Source organism: Corvus hawaiiensis, chromosome 4 (assembly GCF_020740725.1).
Source record: "Corvus hawaiiensis isolate bCorHaw1 chromosome 4, bCorHaw1.pri.cur, whole genome shotgun sequence".
NCBI lineage: Eukaryota > Metazoa > Chordata > Aves > Passeriformes > Corvidae > Corvus > Corvus hawaiiensis.
Window position 1 is genome coordinate 14,005,746 of NC_063216.1, and position 17,630 is coordinate 14,023,375.

The 17,630-nt window shown below is 40.4% G+C and overlaps 1 protein-coding gene across 4 annotated transcripts in view; it reads right to left on the reverse strand.

Annotated features, from left to right (window-relative positions):
• Positions 1-17,630, reverse strand: part of DUSP16 (dual specificity phosphatase 16) — a 64,033-nt gene that overhangs the window by 16,128 nt on the left and 30,275 nt on the right. For all 4 annotated transcript variants that reach the window (XM_048302761.1, XM_048302760.1, XM_048302763.1 and 1 more), the window contains exons 3-4: positions 12,364-12,958; positions 11,045-11,183 (exon numbers count right to left, since the gene is read on the reverse strand). In XM_048302761.1, the coding sequence (XP_048158718.1) occupies positions 11,045-11,183; positions 12,364-12,594 (370 nt within the window). In that variant the 5' untranslated portion in view covers positions 12,595-12,958. The remainder of the gene's footprint in view (positions 1-11,044; positions 11,184-12,363; positions 12,959-17,630) is intronic.

Here is a 17,630-nt window from a genome sequence, read left to right on the forward strand (position 1 = left end):
ATTTTATGAACAGGAATTCCTGCTCAGTCTCCTAAATAAATAAATAAATAAATAGTCTATTTTGTTAGACAAGCTAAGGCACTGCCCACCAGGAGCACAGGTCCTGCTTGTTCTGTAGAATGAGAGGAAGAGTTTGCAAAACAATTCTCTCACATACTTGCTAAATTTTCTTCTGTATGGCCTAATGTTTTCCTTCCTGTTATAGGAAGCATTCCTTGAACTTATAGGTAGTATATACACCTGAGATTGAATTTAAGCAGTTATTTGAGAGGGTGGTGAAGAAGAGGAAATCAAATATTGGCTTTGGTTTCATCTGCTTATTCTTTATTTCTTGGGAGCATTGTTGGCTACTTTCTGGATCCTCTCAACATGGCTGGAAATAAAAAGTCCTTACAAAGAAGCTGCACAAGCAAGGATTTTACATCTGTGCTTTCTTTGCAAAGACTACATGGGAAAAGTTCTGCAAAAAAGGTTTCTTCCCAACAACCTACGGATTGGTCTCATTTCTGTGTGAAACCTGTGGCAAGAAATTAGGCAAGAAGCTAATGTGCCAAACACTTGAGATTTTGGGAGATGGAACCCATGCTCTGTCATCATAAGGAGCAATCTTTTATTTTAGTTTTATGCCAGGACTCCATCAAGACCAATTGAAATGATTCAAGATTAGATGCTTCAACACTTCCTCTAGGGCATTCATCCTTTCAAAGTCCCGTTTCTTCTTTTCTGCTCATGCTTTCCTAGTAACATGTTGGTTCAGTACCTTTACAACATGAATTACACTCACAAAACTATCAAATCTCTAGAGTCTAACATTATATTGCCTGCCTTTACATGTGCACCAAGTGAACCCTCCTTTCCTTTGAGTGTATCTTAACCTGGTGTTAGTATCTGTACTGAACTGATTTGAGAAAGCACGAAACCAGTGATTTGTTTCAAGTATTGAGCTGTCTTCCCTGCCATCCTCTGTGACCAGGTTTTCAAAAGGTTAGTAGCTTTTCAATGAATCTGGCTTTGATTTATGGCACTTCCCAATATGAAAAACCCATTCCAGGTCAGTTTGTTGGAAAAATTGCTTTAAAAACCCACAAGCCAGCAAACCCCATACCAACAAAACACACTCACATATGCGTTCTGCTTAAGTACCAATTTCTTTAACTGTCCGGGGTCTGGAACAACAGCATCCACATGTATGATGACTGAGCTGTCATGGCAATATGAGACTCATTTCTGTTCAAAAGAACTGTACTCATCACTATTTGCTTGCACTAACTTACAAAATATACCTATTTTTAAAATATATAGGGAAATGTCTTTTTAAAAGCCCTCAGCATCTAAAGATGTGTAGAGAAAAGGGATTTATTTCAAATGTCTCTGTTTTCTAACACAGATGATGGCTCCCCAGAGTCCCCAAAGCTGAACTCTATGACCAGTCTACATGAGGAGCCTCTTAGGAGAAAAGTGTTTTAAGCACTCAGACCACCTGTACACTTCTGTTGTAAATGAGCAGTTTTCAAAAAATAAACTTTAAACACTTGGAGAATTAAATTAGTCTACAGGTAAGAATGCAGAACAGAAAATTGAGCCTGAGAAGAAAAATGGGACAGGTTTTGTTTCAAATTCTATTATTGGGAGATGACCTTTGCAATAAGGCAATTTTTTTTCTTTAAATCTTGTTACCGACCTCAGTTGGAACAGGGCCATTGGCAGCACTGTGCAGTTTGTTTTAATTAGAGAAAATACACTTTTCTTCTGGAGTTACTTTCTAAATAACACCCTTTCTCCCACCACTACTCCAGCTCATGTGAATTATAAATCAATTGCAAGAGCATGTTGAAACTGTGGAGGGGGTTGGGGCGGGGGGGGGGGGGGGGGTGGAGGGAAAGAAAAAATCTACAGATCATTAACAGAGCTACTGGGTTAATAGAGTTTCACTGAATTCTTTGATAAATGTCACTGGGCCTTGGAAATAGAGGACTGACAAATAACTCCAAAATATTCTCTCCTCAATAGCTCTGAACCACAGAGGTTTTCTGTATGCTTGGTGGTAAGCTGAGCTAAAACAGCTCTCTTGACATTCAGCAGGATGTCTCTACAAAACCATGTCAAGGTGCCAAAAGCTGTCAGTGGTTTTGCAGCCCTTGTGTGTGGCAGACAACCCAACACCTCCCAGTCCTTACAGCAAAGTGTTTTTTGCTTACAAGCCTCCACATCCATTAGCAGAGATCTGGCAAGATCCAGTAAAGTACTTGATTGCCCTGTTGCTATGGTTCTGCAAAGTGGTGACTACAGACTTCTCTTTGATCAAGGCTTCCCTAACTACAGCTGGGACCATAAAGGTAGGATCTCTAAGGGAATCTTGGTATCAGAAGTGTCAGCTCCCTTCTCAGCCAACTCAGGAAACAAAACAGGGCCAAACTCAGAAGGGATGAAAAAAGTTCCAGCAAAATTCTGCAGTAAAAGTTATTCCTCCTTACAGATTCACTGCACAAGTCCTTATATAAATAGAACTCCCAATTAACTTTGCTAGAAACGGGAAGAGGCAGGGGAAGAATATGGGATCAGGTGGCAACAAATGATCGAGAAATATTGTTGATTTGGGAAGAGCTTCCTTTCACTGAGGGAATGGAATCCATCCAGATCCTTATGATTACATAGTTTAACTACCACCAAACAAAAATCATAAATTAATCCAGAGGAATGACTCCTGAGAAGCACAAGCACTTACAGCAGCTCATTTCTCTGTGTTCTGTGGAAACAGAGCAGGAGCATTCTAGTGCTGCCAGCTGCCCCGCTGCAATCAGGGACAGAGCTCTGCAAACCACTCTGCAGGTTTGCAAATGAAAGATCAGCTAAGCTTAAAGGTCTTGATTTGAACACTTAGTACAAAGTACTGTGAAGTGCAGATCATATTTGATTGTTTTTATCCAATATTTAATAAAACCTTTCCAGTTAAATGACACCATAACAGGATAGGTGGATGTTTCTTATGTTCATTCCATGTTACACTGGTTTCTCTTCTTCCCCCTGGTCTTTGTATTTCCTTCAATGGGATGTCAAACCATTCAGAGATGTGACCAAAAGTCAAGACAAGTTTGCAGGGAACATACTAATTACTGATTTGGCCCAGGGAAGAGCAAAAAGGTTAAATAGAAACACCAATTACTAAAAAATCGGTTTTCAAAATGTGAGCATCACTCTTCATTAACATCACACAGCACAGATGCTCCCTCATACATCCATCCTGTGTCTCAACTTACACATATTTCTAACATGAAGGGGAAAAAAAATATCAATCAGGAGGCAATCCTAATATATCTTTATAGTTGCTCCTAACATAACTGTTGAAACAGCCAATTCTGTAATTCCTTTTCATCCTCAAGTGCCTGCAGAGGTGTGCACCAGAATTTTTATCCTTAATCATCTAGAGAGAGCTGCTCTTGCTAATCAGGCACGTGCATACTGACAAAGCACATAAACAAACAGAGATCTGACTGTGCTGCAGAGATAAGGTGGGTTGAGTGTGAAACTGAAGAGCAACAGCTGAGGTGCAACTCTGAGTCTCCTCACAGCTCTGCAGGGGAAGGGAAAGATGAAAATAAGGAACCTTATCGTTAGGTGTGACTTGTTTTTTCTGTACAATTGTCCAGGTATGGAGACAACTCCTACAAAAGTGAGAGCTCCATGCATACAGAAATCCTAACAGTTAGAAACAAGCTTAAAGACAATGCATTTGTGCCGTGAGGATTTGGTACTATTTCTTTGTAAATGCAGCCATGAAACCTAACTTGGAACGAAAGAAAGGTGAGAAAATAGGTGTTCACATCACTTCACATGTTTGCAGTGAGCCTGGTCAGCTACAGCTCGATGGAGAACCCCAGCAATTGCTTCTGAGCCCCAGAGCCTGGCAGCGTGGCCAAGGCAGAGGAGAGAGATCCAGCTGGAGGCGGTGACCAGGATCAAAGTCTCTGGCACCTTCTCCAACTAATGGAGACCAATTCCAAAGACCAGAGGAGCAACTTTCCACTTTCAGACTACATAAACATATTTTTCATCCAAGTAATTGAGGGGCTGCAGAACCAAAGAATCCCACCTGCCACCAGTGCCCATCTCACAGTAGATCCTTGGGAGCTATTCCAGGCTGAGCTCCCTGAGCTGCTTGGTCACACCAGCAAATCCACTCCCAGCTCAGCTTTTCAGGGAGAGACACTAATTTGAGGCTCTGCACTGTACCAGTGCTCATTTCATACAGCTCACAAGAACTTCCATTATTTTTTCATTTAATTACTCCTTTTGTGAAGCCTTATTGAAGCTGACCAACAAGCTTTTGAAACAGCTTTTGTGGGTGACAGCAGAGACACAGACAACATGGCAATTCCTAAGAGCTTGGCTTCCCTTAAACTCCAGGCTAAGAAAAGCCTAGGAAGTGTTTAATACAACATCCCTGCAGCTCCAGCTGGCCCTGCAGTGCCATGTGCCTCACCCAGGAGGCACAGAAAGATCCTGTCTGGTGCTCCTGATGGAGATGTGAGAGACACTGGATGTGTCCTTTTTTCACATGGAGTCTGCTGGAAAAGACCACAGACAAGGCACGCTGGTAACACAGCAAACTTTGGCACTTTTCTTAAGTGCCATTGAAATCAGATACTGCTCCTTTCCCCCTGCTTTGGATTCTGACTGTTCTGAAAAAGCCAAAGGGAGAAATTAGTTTTCTTCAATGAATTCTTGAAAACAGACTAGAAGCTACTTCCTTCCTTTTCCCACAAGGCCTAATTGTCTGCCAGTACATCAGTGTTAATTCAGCATCAAACACCATTATTTTAAAGCAGGGAGTTGAAAAGGTCTGAGACCCAAGTGATGAGTCAGAAAACCAAAGACTACATGCATGTACTAGGACAGCATTGCAAGAGGGAGACTTTGAAGCTTGTGGATTTAACAGACAATTCCACCTTTATTAAATCCAGAATTTGCTTCTTCATTAAGGGCACTAATTATTCATCATTTTATATAACCCCAGACTAATAAATATTATATTGCTATCCCTTTTTTAAAAGGAATATTACTATCCTCCTTTTTTTTCCCTTTTTCATTTAATTTTCCCTTTTAAAGGAAATAAAGAATAAAAAATGCAGGAAAATTTGCAACTACCTCTAAAACACAATATTTAGGCCCTATGATTCTAAGTAAGCCTCACCAAACTCCTGTATTCACATCAAAGGTATGCAGTGGAGTAACTCATGTTTAGCTTTTGGGGTTTTTATTCCTCTCCTAAATAGCAATTTAGAATTTGTTACTGTAAATACTGGTTAGTGCCAGGCCAGTAAGGTAACATTACCTAAAAGTAGGCTAAAAAAAATAAATCAAACAGCACTATAGCAAAGACAAAATATACAAACCCTGAAGTTTTACGTTTGCTTTGCCTCAGAGGCTCTTCGTGCTCTTTCCCAGTAACATTCCCGTGGAACATTAACGTGTTTATCTAAAGGCTGCAGTACAGATTTTTTCCCTTGCTGTAAGGAAGGAAAGCTGTAAACTTTCTGACTCACAAGTTTTACGAATCTGCAATGTTTCCACTCTGTTTAAACGAGCTGCAGACCTCCACAGGCCATTACAATTCCCGCATTCCAGCTCCGCTCCGCAGGGACCTGTGCCATTTTCCATTACATAAGCTCAGGCTGGAGAGCCCCATCGGGAGGGCTCCCATCCCGTTCCTGTCACCCCCTCCTCAGCCACAGGGAGTCCTTCCACAGGATCCAAGGTTTCACAGTTTGGGAAAGCCAGGGGTGTTTTTATTCCAGTGGCGTTCGGAAAGTGGCCCCGTTATTCCAGGTGTTTTACAAGCACAGTAGCAGGGGAAGTTCTTTGCCCTGGAGAGTTTCTGCCTTTGGTAAGACAAGGTTAATAGGCAGGTTAAGCAAACAAGGAAGGGGAGAAGTGTGAGAATGGGGTCAAGCTTCCCATCCCACCCAAGTGCCATATTCCAAGTCACACAACAAGTACAAAGAGCGGAGTGGACACCCACAGTCACCCTTTCTGCCTTTAAGGAAAGAAAAAAAAAAACAAAAAACCTTCACCATAATTTCAGTCAATTAAGTTTCACAAGCATCCAGAGGTATCCAAAACAAAAGCAAACTTAACAAGTTATTCTTGGGTTTGAGAAATGTTATGCGAGCTCTACTCCAGTCAAACCTTGCTCTGTCTCAGAAGACAGCAAGTGGATACACATATGAAAGTAATAAACCCTACTCCCATTCTTCCAAGTGCTTAAAACAATTATGGCACTAAATGAACACTAAAAATTGCATTTTGAGTACAGAGGGTGGGAGGATATTCACAGAGGCCTGGCTGTAGCCAAGGGTACTAGCTTTTCTAAGCTCTCTTCAAAATTGATGGAGAGGGAGACTTTTCAAGAGGGTGATTCAGAGCTAAGCTCCTCTCTCTCTCTCATGTCCTCCCCACCAACACTGGCTGTACTCCATGGGTTATGGGACCACTTGGGGAATACTGCATTCCCTCAGCAAGATTTTTACCTCTCTCAATAGAGGCTTCCTTCTAATGGAATCAACCAGTTGGAATATCAGGAAAGCTGGCATCACTGTGCAACAATCTCTCCTCCTGCAAACACTGGCAGGATATTTAACAGCTCATTCTCACTATACTGCTTTCAATTCACAGATAACCTGATTATTTTAATTGATGACCACCATTTTAAGGTGTGCTGGGGTACTCTGCAAAGATTTATATATAGGAAACACTCAGAACTTCAGTCAGCCACAACTGAAAGTTATGAAGCTCCAAATCCAAATGTGAAAAGGTGTCAGGATGTTTCCCAGGACTTTATCAAACCTTGTGCCTTTTTTCAGTCCACACTGAACCCCATGGCACCCCCTTACTTGACATATGGGACTGCAGAAACTGGGAATAAAGCCCTGTCTCACAGCCCTGGTCCCTTCAGCACATGGAAATGATCAGCTCTACCTACAAGAGAATATTCTTCAGACTTCCTGCTCCCCTGCCACAAGGAATGTTTCTTCTGCAGATAAAGCAGGGAGAAAGCACTGGGCTTTTCTTATCCAGATTTACTTTAGGCAAGTAAGACAACACAATGGTAAATGTACCCTACAGATACTTCAGTATTTTTATACTAAAGGTTTCTTTAAATGGGCTTCCGATTTCAAATATTTCTAAAACGAATGGCAGGATAAAGAAGACTGAAGCAAAGTTCCTGACTTGCTTCCTTCTCCTTGGATCCTCCATGCAAGTCTTGTTTGGTACAGACACTTTGTTAGGCAAGAGACAGGTCAGGAGAAACAAGGAATTGGGAAGTTTCATCAAAACCATACCTTTTGCCACACTCCCTGGGTAATCACTCACTGCTTTGTTTCCAGGACCTTTGTCCAATCTCACCAAACTCATTCTGTTTGCTGTTTCTTTACATAGCCATTCTGCCTAGGATGTCATTCACTGTCCACTGCATATGACCCTGACATTTGTCACTGAATAGAAAAGCAGTAATTTATTTATTTCTCCTTACTACTCCTTTGTGCTCTGCAGGAGTTTACCAGAGAGCTCTTGTGAAGGGAGAATCTGCTACATCACATTACTACTGATATTTTTCATAGGCAGAAGGGTAGCAAGAGATTAGAAGGCAATTCCCCACCAACCACTGTTTTGAGTATGCCTCATATAGTGTTTCAGTGTTAAGCTATCACAATTTTTAATGACAGTTTGTATATACAGAAAAGTTTTGTTTTGCTTTTTTTCTGTTTTTTTCAGAAAGCCTTCTTTTTAGATTGAGTGTTTTGTACAAAAAATACTTAAAAATCAACACAATATAAAAAGCTGTGCTTCACCTTCTTCACAGGAAACATTTGAAACAAACACATAATGAAGACATCTGTGCTTGCAAGAGTAGAACTAAGCCAGATTAAAAGCAGGAAAGAACAAGTATTTAAGAAAAGTAGAATATGAATGCTCCCATTCACATAGTGGAATAGAATTTAATCAAGACTCTTGATGTTTACTGCCTTAATAATGATCATTCAAGCAAAAATCACTGGTCTCTCCTGTCTCTGCAGAGCAAGCAGGAAAATCATAACACTATTAACTAGGAAAAGGACTCCATGCAAGTAAATCCAATTCTCAACATACGAGAAGGAATCAAGTGACATCCCTGTGTTTAAATCTTGCTTAACTCAGAGGAGTAGATGCCATGATGGGAATGGAATTAAGTCCTTGGTGTCCACATTTCAGTATTTTGTGCACTGTTAAAAATTAAGAACCAAACGGAATATTTAAATTCCTAAAAACATTCCTCACCAGATTATAAATATTTTTATGGTTATATCAAGATCTTAAACTAACTGGTAGGGGCTCCTTTGAGGTCTTTACAATAGTTACTTCAGTGAAAAACAACCTCCAGGGCAGAGCATATCTTTATGCACAACCTAAATAAAAAACCACCTCACCCAGTGCTCAGTCATGGGGGGTTTCAAGAAGAAGAGAGGCAGGAATTTCAGATATTCATTAATTGCTCCTTATTCTGTCCCAACAAAAAATATTTTCCTACCCCAAAATGTTTATTTAAGGTCACTATTTTAAATAAACCAGATTTAGTGGCATAGGGAAAACTCAAGTCCAAAGGTTTTTCTTTTTACACAGTGCACTGACCCCTGCCCTCATTATGGGCCATAAACATTTATGAGAGTTCGTCATCAGCTCGCTGAGACAACATATTTTATCTAGTTTCCTACAGCCACATATCAATAAACTCCAAGGAGCTTTCTGTAAGACTGAATCTACCCAATTCTCCTTCACTCCACATCCCAAAAGGTTTCTTGTATGGGCATTGAGTGGCTGGATTTTTAACAGATGTAAAAAATAAGCACATGAAATAAGTGCTTGAGTGTAACAGATCAGTAGTAAATAATTTCCCTGTATTTCCCTTTTGTTCTTATTATCCTCTGCCACTGGTTTTGAAGCCATCAGTTGTTTCTGCATTCATAAATATCCCCATCCTAGCTATGTAAAAAAATATAAGAGGAAATTCTCAAACCGGATCTTTGCTGAGAGAAATCCATTTGACACTCTAAGATAAAAGTCCTGCTTTTTATAAGGAGGCTTTTGACCCATTAGATTCCCAAACTAACCCTTAGCAGCTGTGTGCGGCGAAGTTCACCTCAGCTCATGTGCACTACTATCTTGCTTGTGCTTTAGGTAACATTTTTGTCTTGAACAGACAACTACCACAAATGAAAACAAAACAAACCCATTTCTCACAGTATCATTATATACATGCAACTGGTGATTGCCCAGATGATGCACTGGGGAGCTGGGAACGCTCCCTTCCTGGTCCTGTCCGTTCCTATGAGAGCCACAGGCAAGTCTGAGAGTGGAGACTCTCTGAGCACTTCTTTCAGAGAGTCCAGCAGATGAGACAGAGGATCAAAGCCATGTCTCACACAAGTGAGGAACAGCATAAGGAAGGGAAGCTCATGATACTTTCCTGTGCTTGGCCCCTCCCCAACACCTCCCTGCCATGACATCTAATTCTCAGTTGGAAGAGAGTTGTTTCTGTTTCCATCATGGAAATTGAGTTGTGGATAGTCTGATTCCTGCCTGGAGCTGTAATCTGCTCGAGGTTATTAAAAAACCCCTCAGGACAGCTGAGCAGAGTTGGGAATTCGAACAATAAAAGGATTTCTGAGGAGATACGAACTGCTTTTAGACTGGCTTATTTTTCAAATAACAATTTTCAGTTTTTAAGAGAGTATTAACCACTTATTTCAGCACTCTTGCATTAAGCATTTACTGTGCCTAGACACCACACAATTACTTGGTGGCTCAAATGTAAGAAGAGTTACTTATTTTAATACTGTAATCCACCACCCGCAGGTGTAATTCTTACCTAGACAGCAAAGAAAACAAAATCACCAATCCTAGCCAAAGCAAAACCCCACTTGGCTTACTGTAAGTAAAGCTCACATGAGCACCAAACTCATGTCCAAATGCAGAAATTATTAATTTTCTCTGTAATCACTTTCAAAACAAGCTGAGAAAAGTTCTCTCTGTACCACAACCTCTCACTTTCATCTGAAGTCACTACAAACTGTAGTGAAACCCTGTTGCTAAGAGGAAGCATCTCTCTGGAGTTATTTCCCTTCTCTCACCATTATTCAGTCCCTGTGTTTAATCATTTCTCAGAGACTAGGTGTACACTTCATCAGATCACTGATCCAGTCACTGCAATGGATTTCCTACTTAGATTCATCATTCCCTCTTCTTTCAGCCTTGGATCTACTTCACGCCCCTCCTTGCTCCTTCTTGTGAACACTGTCTACTGTTCCATGACAGAAATAATGACACAAGCACACCCTGAGACCAGCAAATACTGTATTATAAGGAATTTAATTTCTATAGATGCTTTGACCTGGGATTTAAAAAAAACCAAACCAAACCAAACCAACCCCAAACAAACAAACCCAAGCCCAAACAAGAACAAAAAAAAAAAAAAAAAAAAAAAAAAAAAAAAAAAAAAAAGGCAAAGGAAAAGACCTAAATAAAGTGCTACCACTTAAGGAGCTGAAGTTTAAAATGTCACACAAATTAATCTCCGTAACTCTGGGAGATCATTTCCTTTGCTCTTATTTTAGTAATTACCAATTCAGTACGGAAGAGGTTTTCTTCCTACCATGTACAATACTTAAAAAAATAGGAAGTCCATTTCTTCCACTATTTTTTGACCCTAAAGTAGAAGGCATATGCACCTAAAAACCTCTGCATTTCTCCATTTCCATTTACACAGAGTAAGGGTGTAATACATCCCCTGTAAGATTCAATTTCTAAGTACTGCATGTACTATGAGTGTCACTCTATGCAAAATGAACTACAGAAAAGTCTCTGCTATAACTGAAGTTTATACCAGCCCTTGCAAAACTGCACAGGTCTGCTATACCAAGAGCATTTTCTTTCTTCTCTTTATTCACATATTTCAGAGGTTTCTTTTGGTACATGTCACCCGAAAGGGGTTTCTTTTGTTACATCTTACCTGAAAGCAGATACACAGAGCTGAAATTCTTCTCCAGTTTGCCCAGGAGCACAGTGAGAAAGCAGTCAGATGAGAGAGAGGTCACATCTTTAGAGCTTTGGTCATACACCACCACTTCCTGCTTGCAGTCAATTTCAATCTGAAACACAAGGACCTCAGAGTAAATCAGGAAGGAGGAAGATGATTAAAAGCACCACATTATCTCCTCCATCAGGGTTCCCACACAGTTGCTATACCAGCAGTTCAGATACATAGATTTCTTATGCACCTGTTCACTAAACAGTTTTTATTTTAGACTTCATAAGTCTCTCAGATTTAATTCCCTGTAGAGTTTGTAAATTGATTACTTGCTGCATGTTGAAGCCCACTTCAAAAATTTCTATCATTAGGTAATTTTATGTCACTGGTGAAATGTTCTACCTTCAGCTAGGCTGGTGGATATGTTTAAAAGCTGAGCTTTTTAGAAGGTGGCCCCGCCTCACTTTCTGCTTCTGAGAGTTTTGGACATAAACAATAAAGAGACCTTAAACTGCCACTAAGCCACACACATTTTGGTTACCTGCACAACTTTATATATAAAAATATGCTTTAGATAACAAAAATAAAAAGCTTCATTTTCAATATGTCAAAGCAAGAATGTAGTAGATTATTTTTATATCCAAAACATGTGATACAAGCATCAATAGATTAAAAAACCCCAATATCCCTTCTAAACACACACACACACACACAGATACACATTACTTTTAAACAGCATAGCTATTTTCTTTTCACTGATAGCACTATCTGGAGAAAACCACACCCCTCTCCCCAATTAAAGAAACAACAAAACAAACACCAAAATCCATCAAACTGCTCCCATGAAAAGTCCTTTAAACAGCAAGTAAGAGCCAGGACTGACAGAGACAATTTCTTTGCAAACCAAATGACCACTTGCTAAGCAAGCCCCACCACCACAGACCCCAAAGAATCCTTCAAAGTTTAGGAGAGAATGTTTCCTGCCTTAATTACATGCGCTTGAGAGACTGTGCTTTGCAAAACACACAAGAACCCTGAGAACATTCTTTCTGAGTAATTTCTAAATCCCTGCCCTTTACTCTGTCACTGATTCTAGAAAGAATCCCAATGATAAGCTCAATAGTAACCGATACCTTCTTCAATCAGGTAACATTTCAGCTAAACTCTGTCCTCTATAATCTTGTTTGGTTTTGGTTGTTTGGGTTTTTTTTAATGAAATACCTAAGGAAAAATTATTACAAGTTGCTTACCAGCCACTCCCTTTAAACAAATACAAGGAATAAGAGGAAAATGACCCCTACCTTGTGTTTTGCTGAATGCTGAATGAGCTCTGTAATCAAAACTTTGTCCTGCTGCAGCCTCCGCTTCATGAGCTTGGAGCAGTTGATGTTGATGGCATCCAGGATGTGGGATGTGTTGTATTCCACAAAGGGGCGGCTATCAATCAGCAGCAGCTTCTCTGTACCGCTCTCCAGCAAAGCCACCAACTTCTCAGCGACAATGAGTTGGGTCCTGATCATCTCATCGGCCATGACAACAATGAGGCCTCTTTCCCCACCTCCCTCTCTAATTTGCTGCGATGATGTAATGGCTGTGTACTCAAAGGCTTAGCCACACCATTGTACTAGAAGTGTATGAGGTCATGCTGGTAGTGACTGGCAAAAGAAAAGTTAAATCCATTTTCAGAAAGAGCTCTTGGACTGAATGTCTCCTCCTGCTTCCAGTTGATGTACAAAGGGTTGGCTCCACAAAGCAGCCCCTCACGTCTGATTCATTGGGAGATGACTATGGAGTAGCCATTTCACAATTCACACAAAAGATGCTTTCTGGCTGCTGCTGCATTACATCATTCTTTACCTTTGCTCCCACCCATCAGCTTTACACCACACTGAGAGCCTGTAAGAAGGGGAAGATGGAAAAAACAAAAAACACAAACCAGATGAGGCCATGAAACTTCGCAGAACAAAAACATTCAGCTCCGAGGCTTAGCTGTACAGTGGGCCATACTATGTAATAAACGCATTCCTGAGGAGTTCTCCTCTCTGCTGGATGTGCCAAACACCTAGAGAGAGCATTGGCAACTACAGGCTCTGAACCTATTCCAACACTCTTGCCTGGACAATTATCTTGTATTTCAGGCAACATACGCTGCCTTAATTGCAGACTTTTGTTGCCACTAGCTCTGCCTCTTCACAAGACTTTGTTAGAACATAATTAAGAGATACTGCCCTAAATCATGGTATTCCTTTCAATAGCAAAACTATTTAAATGCATTTCAGCACTTCACCACTTAGTAAGAAGCTGTAAAATTAGTTTTTTAAACATTTAAACATTTTAAACATTAAACATTTTTAACGTTTAATGCCTTGGGAAAATATTTCACAAAACAGCATTGCAAGTTGGGAAACTGAAACTACACAAGAGAAAGGACCAAACTTAATCCACCTCTCTGAAGAAAATGCTTGAATAGAAACCAGTACAAGATGCCACATCAGGACACAAGCATTTTATTTGAATTAATAAATAATCACCAGAGATGGATGAGGTCTCACACTACTGGGAGGTAAAGCAGTGAGCACTTTTCTGTTCTTCCTGGAGCTGTGTGATTCTTATGTGAAGTGTGTAACACCCAGCCCTCATGCTAAATACTCTCTAAAATTAGATCCTGACAGCATCTGAACAACATCAGCTGAAACAGCGGCAGCAGCAGAGCAGTAAAACCACCTGACACATTTGACCCCCTATTTGACCACTGCCTCACAGTTGCCCTTAGGCTCTTCAGAGTCTCCCAAAACACATTCTGATGGCACAAGTCTTTATAGGAACAGTCCTCAGAAAGGAGCCACCATGGGGCTGCATCCTTCAGGGATTTAGCTCACATTTTATAGTGTCGACTTGCTGCCTCCGTTTGAAATGTTTGTTATTTATCTTAATTGCAAGAGAAGTAATGAATTCAAAGTATCGATAGATTATTAGAAGTCCTCTTATACCAACAGGTCAGTTGCATTTGGCAGTGGGAAATCCCAAGTCTGAAGATGCTTTACTCTTTAGATATATTGTACAAATCTACATTTACAAAATGTTAGGCAAAATAAATTCTGCAAAAAGTACAAGCTTCACCTTAACAACCCAAAAGAGGAAACTGGAAGTTGTTTCATGAGTTTCATGTGCCAATACAAGAAAAACACCAGCTTCCACGTAGACAGACATTAGACTGACAAAATGTGATTTTCCATTTGTCCTGACTTTAGTGCTGTTGTGACAGTGCTGTTAAGCTTGCCCAGATAAATGGAAGCACATAGCAGTGAAGTGCATATTGCTCTAAACTACAGAAAAAATATTGGAAAATATACTATAGCAAGTCTTAATTGAATGTTTTACAGAACCTGGTTGGTAGGTGTGCTCCCCCTCAGAGAGCAATCAATATACACTAGTCCCCGGAAGGTATCAAAAGACACTTGATTATCAAAATGACATTTTGCAAGGGGGGGGGGGGGGGGAAGGAAACTTGATAGTTATGTCAATACCCCCACCCCCTACCCCCCAGGAAAACAGCATTCTACAATTTTTTAATTTCTCTTAACATGTCCTGTCACAGGTTTTGATTCTCTTTTATTCACATCAAAGGTTGCCAGATATTAAATCCACTGAACTCAATGAAAACTTTTCCACTGGCTCTAGTGGGAATTGGCTCCAGCTCCCTTGTAAGCTAAACAGTTTGTTCGTGAACTAGACAGTTTGTTTTGATGGATAAATTGCTGACTTAAAGTCCAAGTAATAAAAGGAAAATAAAGCAGCTGAGAAAGTACAGAACTCTAAACCAGATGCTGTTAGAAATACTTAATCTTTAATTTGCAATTTTCAGTTTGAGTGTGCTTCTTATCTTCTAAAAGCTTACTGTTTGCTGTGTCAGCCTTCACTTTCATACAACAGAAGTTTGTTTCAGAAGACTCTTGAGAAGAACTCAAACCAGTCATATCTGGTGACAGGGTAAAGAGCATGTAAAGAACATAAGGCAAGTGGGCTTCAGTCAAGAATCCTTTTAAATAGCCCTGTTACCTTAACATACCAAGGACCTTAAAAGCATTCTGCCCATGGCTTGAAAGCAATAAACTGAACAGCAATGTCACCTCAAGTTATTGCAACTGAAATCCTATTTCAACAGGAACATCTCCATTGCGCAGGGGAGAAACAACATTTTCAAGAAGTACAGGTTTTTCTTTTAATTCTCTCTGTTTCTGGAACTATCAGAGTTTGGGACTCTAAACAAGAGGAACCTGGCAGCCTCTTGCTTTAGGTAAACACTTGAGCTCTTCTCCCCTTCCTCATGACTCCTCTTATCATTCAGCTGCTATGAGGTGTTGAAACATCTGTTTACTTTCTAATGCATTTGTAAAAAGATAAAATTCAATTTCTTGACTGTTCTCTTTCTACTTGTGACTTAGATCTCAATGGTATTATAGTGTCTCGTAAAATGATGTCATATAATGCACTGCCCCAAACAGGCCATTATATTGCTAACCTTAAAGGTAGGAAGCCATCCTAGTCACAGGGTGTTCCATGATGAAATCAGGATTACAAAAAGTGATCTGTAATTGAGCCATGAGAATCCCCCACAGAGTCATTCATGTGTACACTGGGAACACTGCATGGCTGCTTCCTCCTTCTAGAGGGACTGGGACACTTTTAAACAAGAAAATTAAACATTTAACTCACTATGAAACTAAAAAGATCTGTTCCACACTTGCCCAGTACCTTTACAGCTTTTCTTTATTGTTTAAAGAACCAAACCAACAAACCCTCTACTATCTTGCACACAAACAGTGGATTTCTGATGTTTGCATGTATGTTTAATGCTGCCACAGAACTACAGGATCTCTTGCTTCGGTGATTCCTGTCCCCATCCTAAGTGGTTCAGATGGAGTGAAATAAGCAAGTGCCACATTTTCAGTTATGTGGTTGTGTTTGGTTTTTCAGTTACAATAACTCACATTTTGTATGCACTCCTAACTTCTACTGCTATCACTTTGACTCCAAGCAATTCCTTTCCATCACAACAGGATGCTTGTTTGAGTTCTCAGGTTTTGGCTCATATAGAATCACAGAATTATTTAGGTTGGAAAAGACCTCCAAGATCATTGAGTCCAACTGTTAAAGTAACATTGCCAAGTCCACTGCTAAGCCATGTCCCTAAGCTCCACATCTCCACATCTTTCAAATACTTCCAGGGATGAGAGGCAGATGTAGTAGGAATACATTTTAAAAACTCTCAGAACAAGAGTCTCTAATTCTAGCCCAGTTAAGGAACTAGCAAAGAGCTTCTAGAAGCCTTGCTACAATCTCTGAAAGACTTCTGCCTCACGTAAAAAGATAACCTTGAAGTTGAACCTTGGTGTCATAAATAAAGGGCTGGCTACGTCACTAATGCCTGCTTTGTCAGGACCCTGCAAGCAGTGCTCCCACACACACATCATGCAAAACACCAACAAAATCACTTTACAGCACCTGAACAAGGTCCTGATGGGCAGCCTTTATGAACTCAGCTGAGACACTTGAAGGAGTTGGGTTTTTTAAACTGTGTATTTTTCTACTTTTTACAGGCAAGCACATGTAACATATGAGAAAAACATTCTCATCCCCTAGAGTCCCTTTCATGGTTCTTAGGGTGGGCACCATCGTAAAAGAAAAGTTGAAAAGCTGAATTAAAAAAAAAGATGTAGAACATCCCAAACTGCAGGACACAAGCTACTGCTGGCTGTTACAAAAAGGGTATTTGGCTTCAGTGTTACTGGGAGTGCCCAGTAGTTCAACAGCTGGTGCCAATACCATCAGCACCAGTCCCTATTACCACGGTCACACGTGATACTGGACAAACAAGCCTACACAAACTAGAGAGGAATTCCAGATCCAGGGACCACAGGGTGAATTCCTACTCCTGCAAGAACCTTTTCCCTTCTGCCAACACCTATGACAGGCATAGCATTCCCTCACCAGCCTCAAAAAGATGGAAATAAATGGTGTTCTGGATGGCTGCTTTTACCCAGTGCTACAGGAGACTAAGAGAGCTGAGAGAGGTCCAACCCTTGCTCAAGATGCTACTCCAGTAGCCAGGAACACAGAGTGCCTATGGAGCACAAGGGAAATAAAATTTTTAATTGAAAGCGAGGAATGGCTGTTTTTCTGAATTCAGCAAGCAAGCAGTCAATTCCAGAGATCAACAGCTGTATAATAAGGTACAAATTCTGGGGGAATAAACATTAGCTGAGATTAGAGAAGTGTATTTATTACCTGCCATTGTGTGAACACACAGGAGTGAGATAACAAATGTTTGTCAATTCAAAGAGCTCTGTTAACAAGGGCTCACGTCATTCCCTCAGCTGAGGGGAATGAGGGAGTCTTTGGGCTTTTTGGATGATTCAGAGAAGTGTCACTATCTCATAAACACATCATTTCCTCGTGCTTCCTGGCAGGGAGGTTGAAGAACAGACACATTCCACCACCCTCTGAGCACACTCCACTTTGGTGCAAGACTGGACAGCAGTACAGAAAGTCACTCAAATAGAAACAC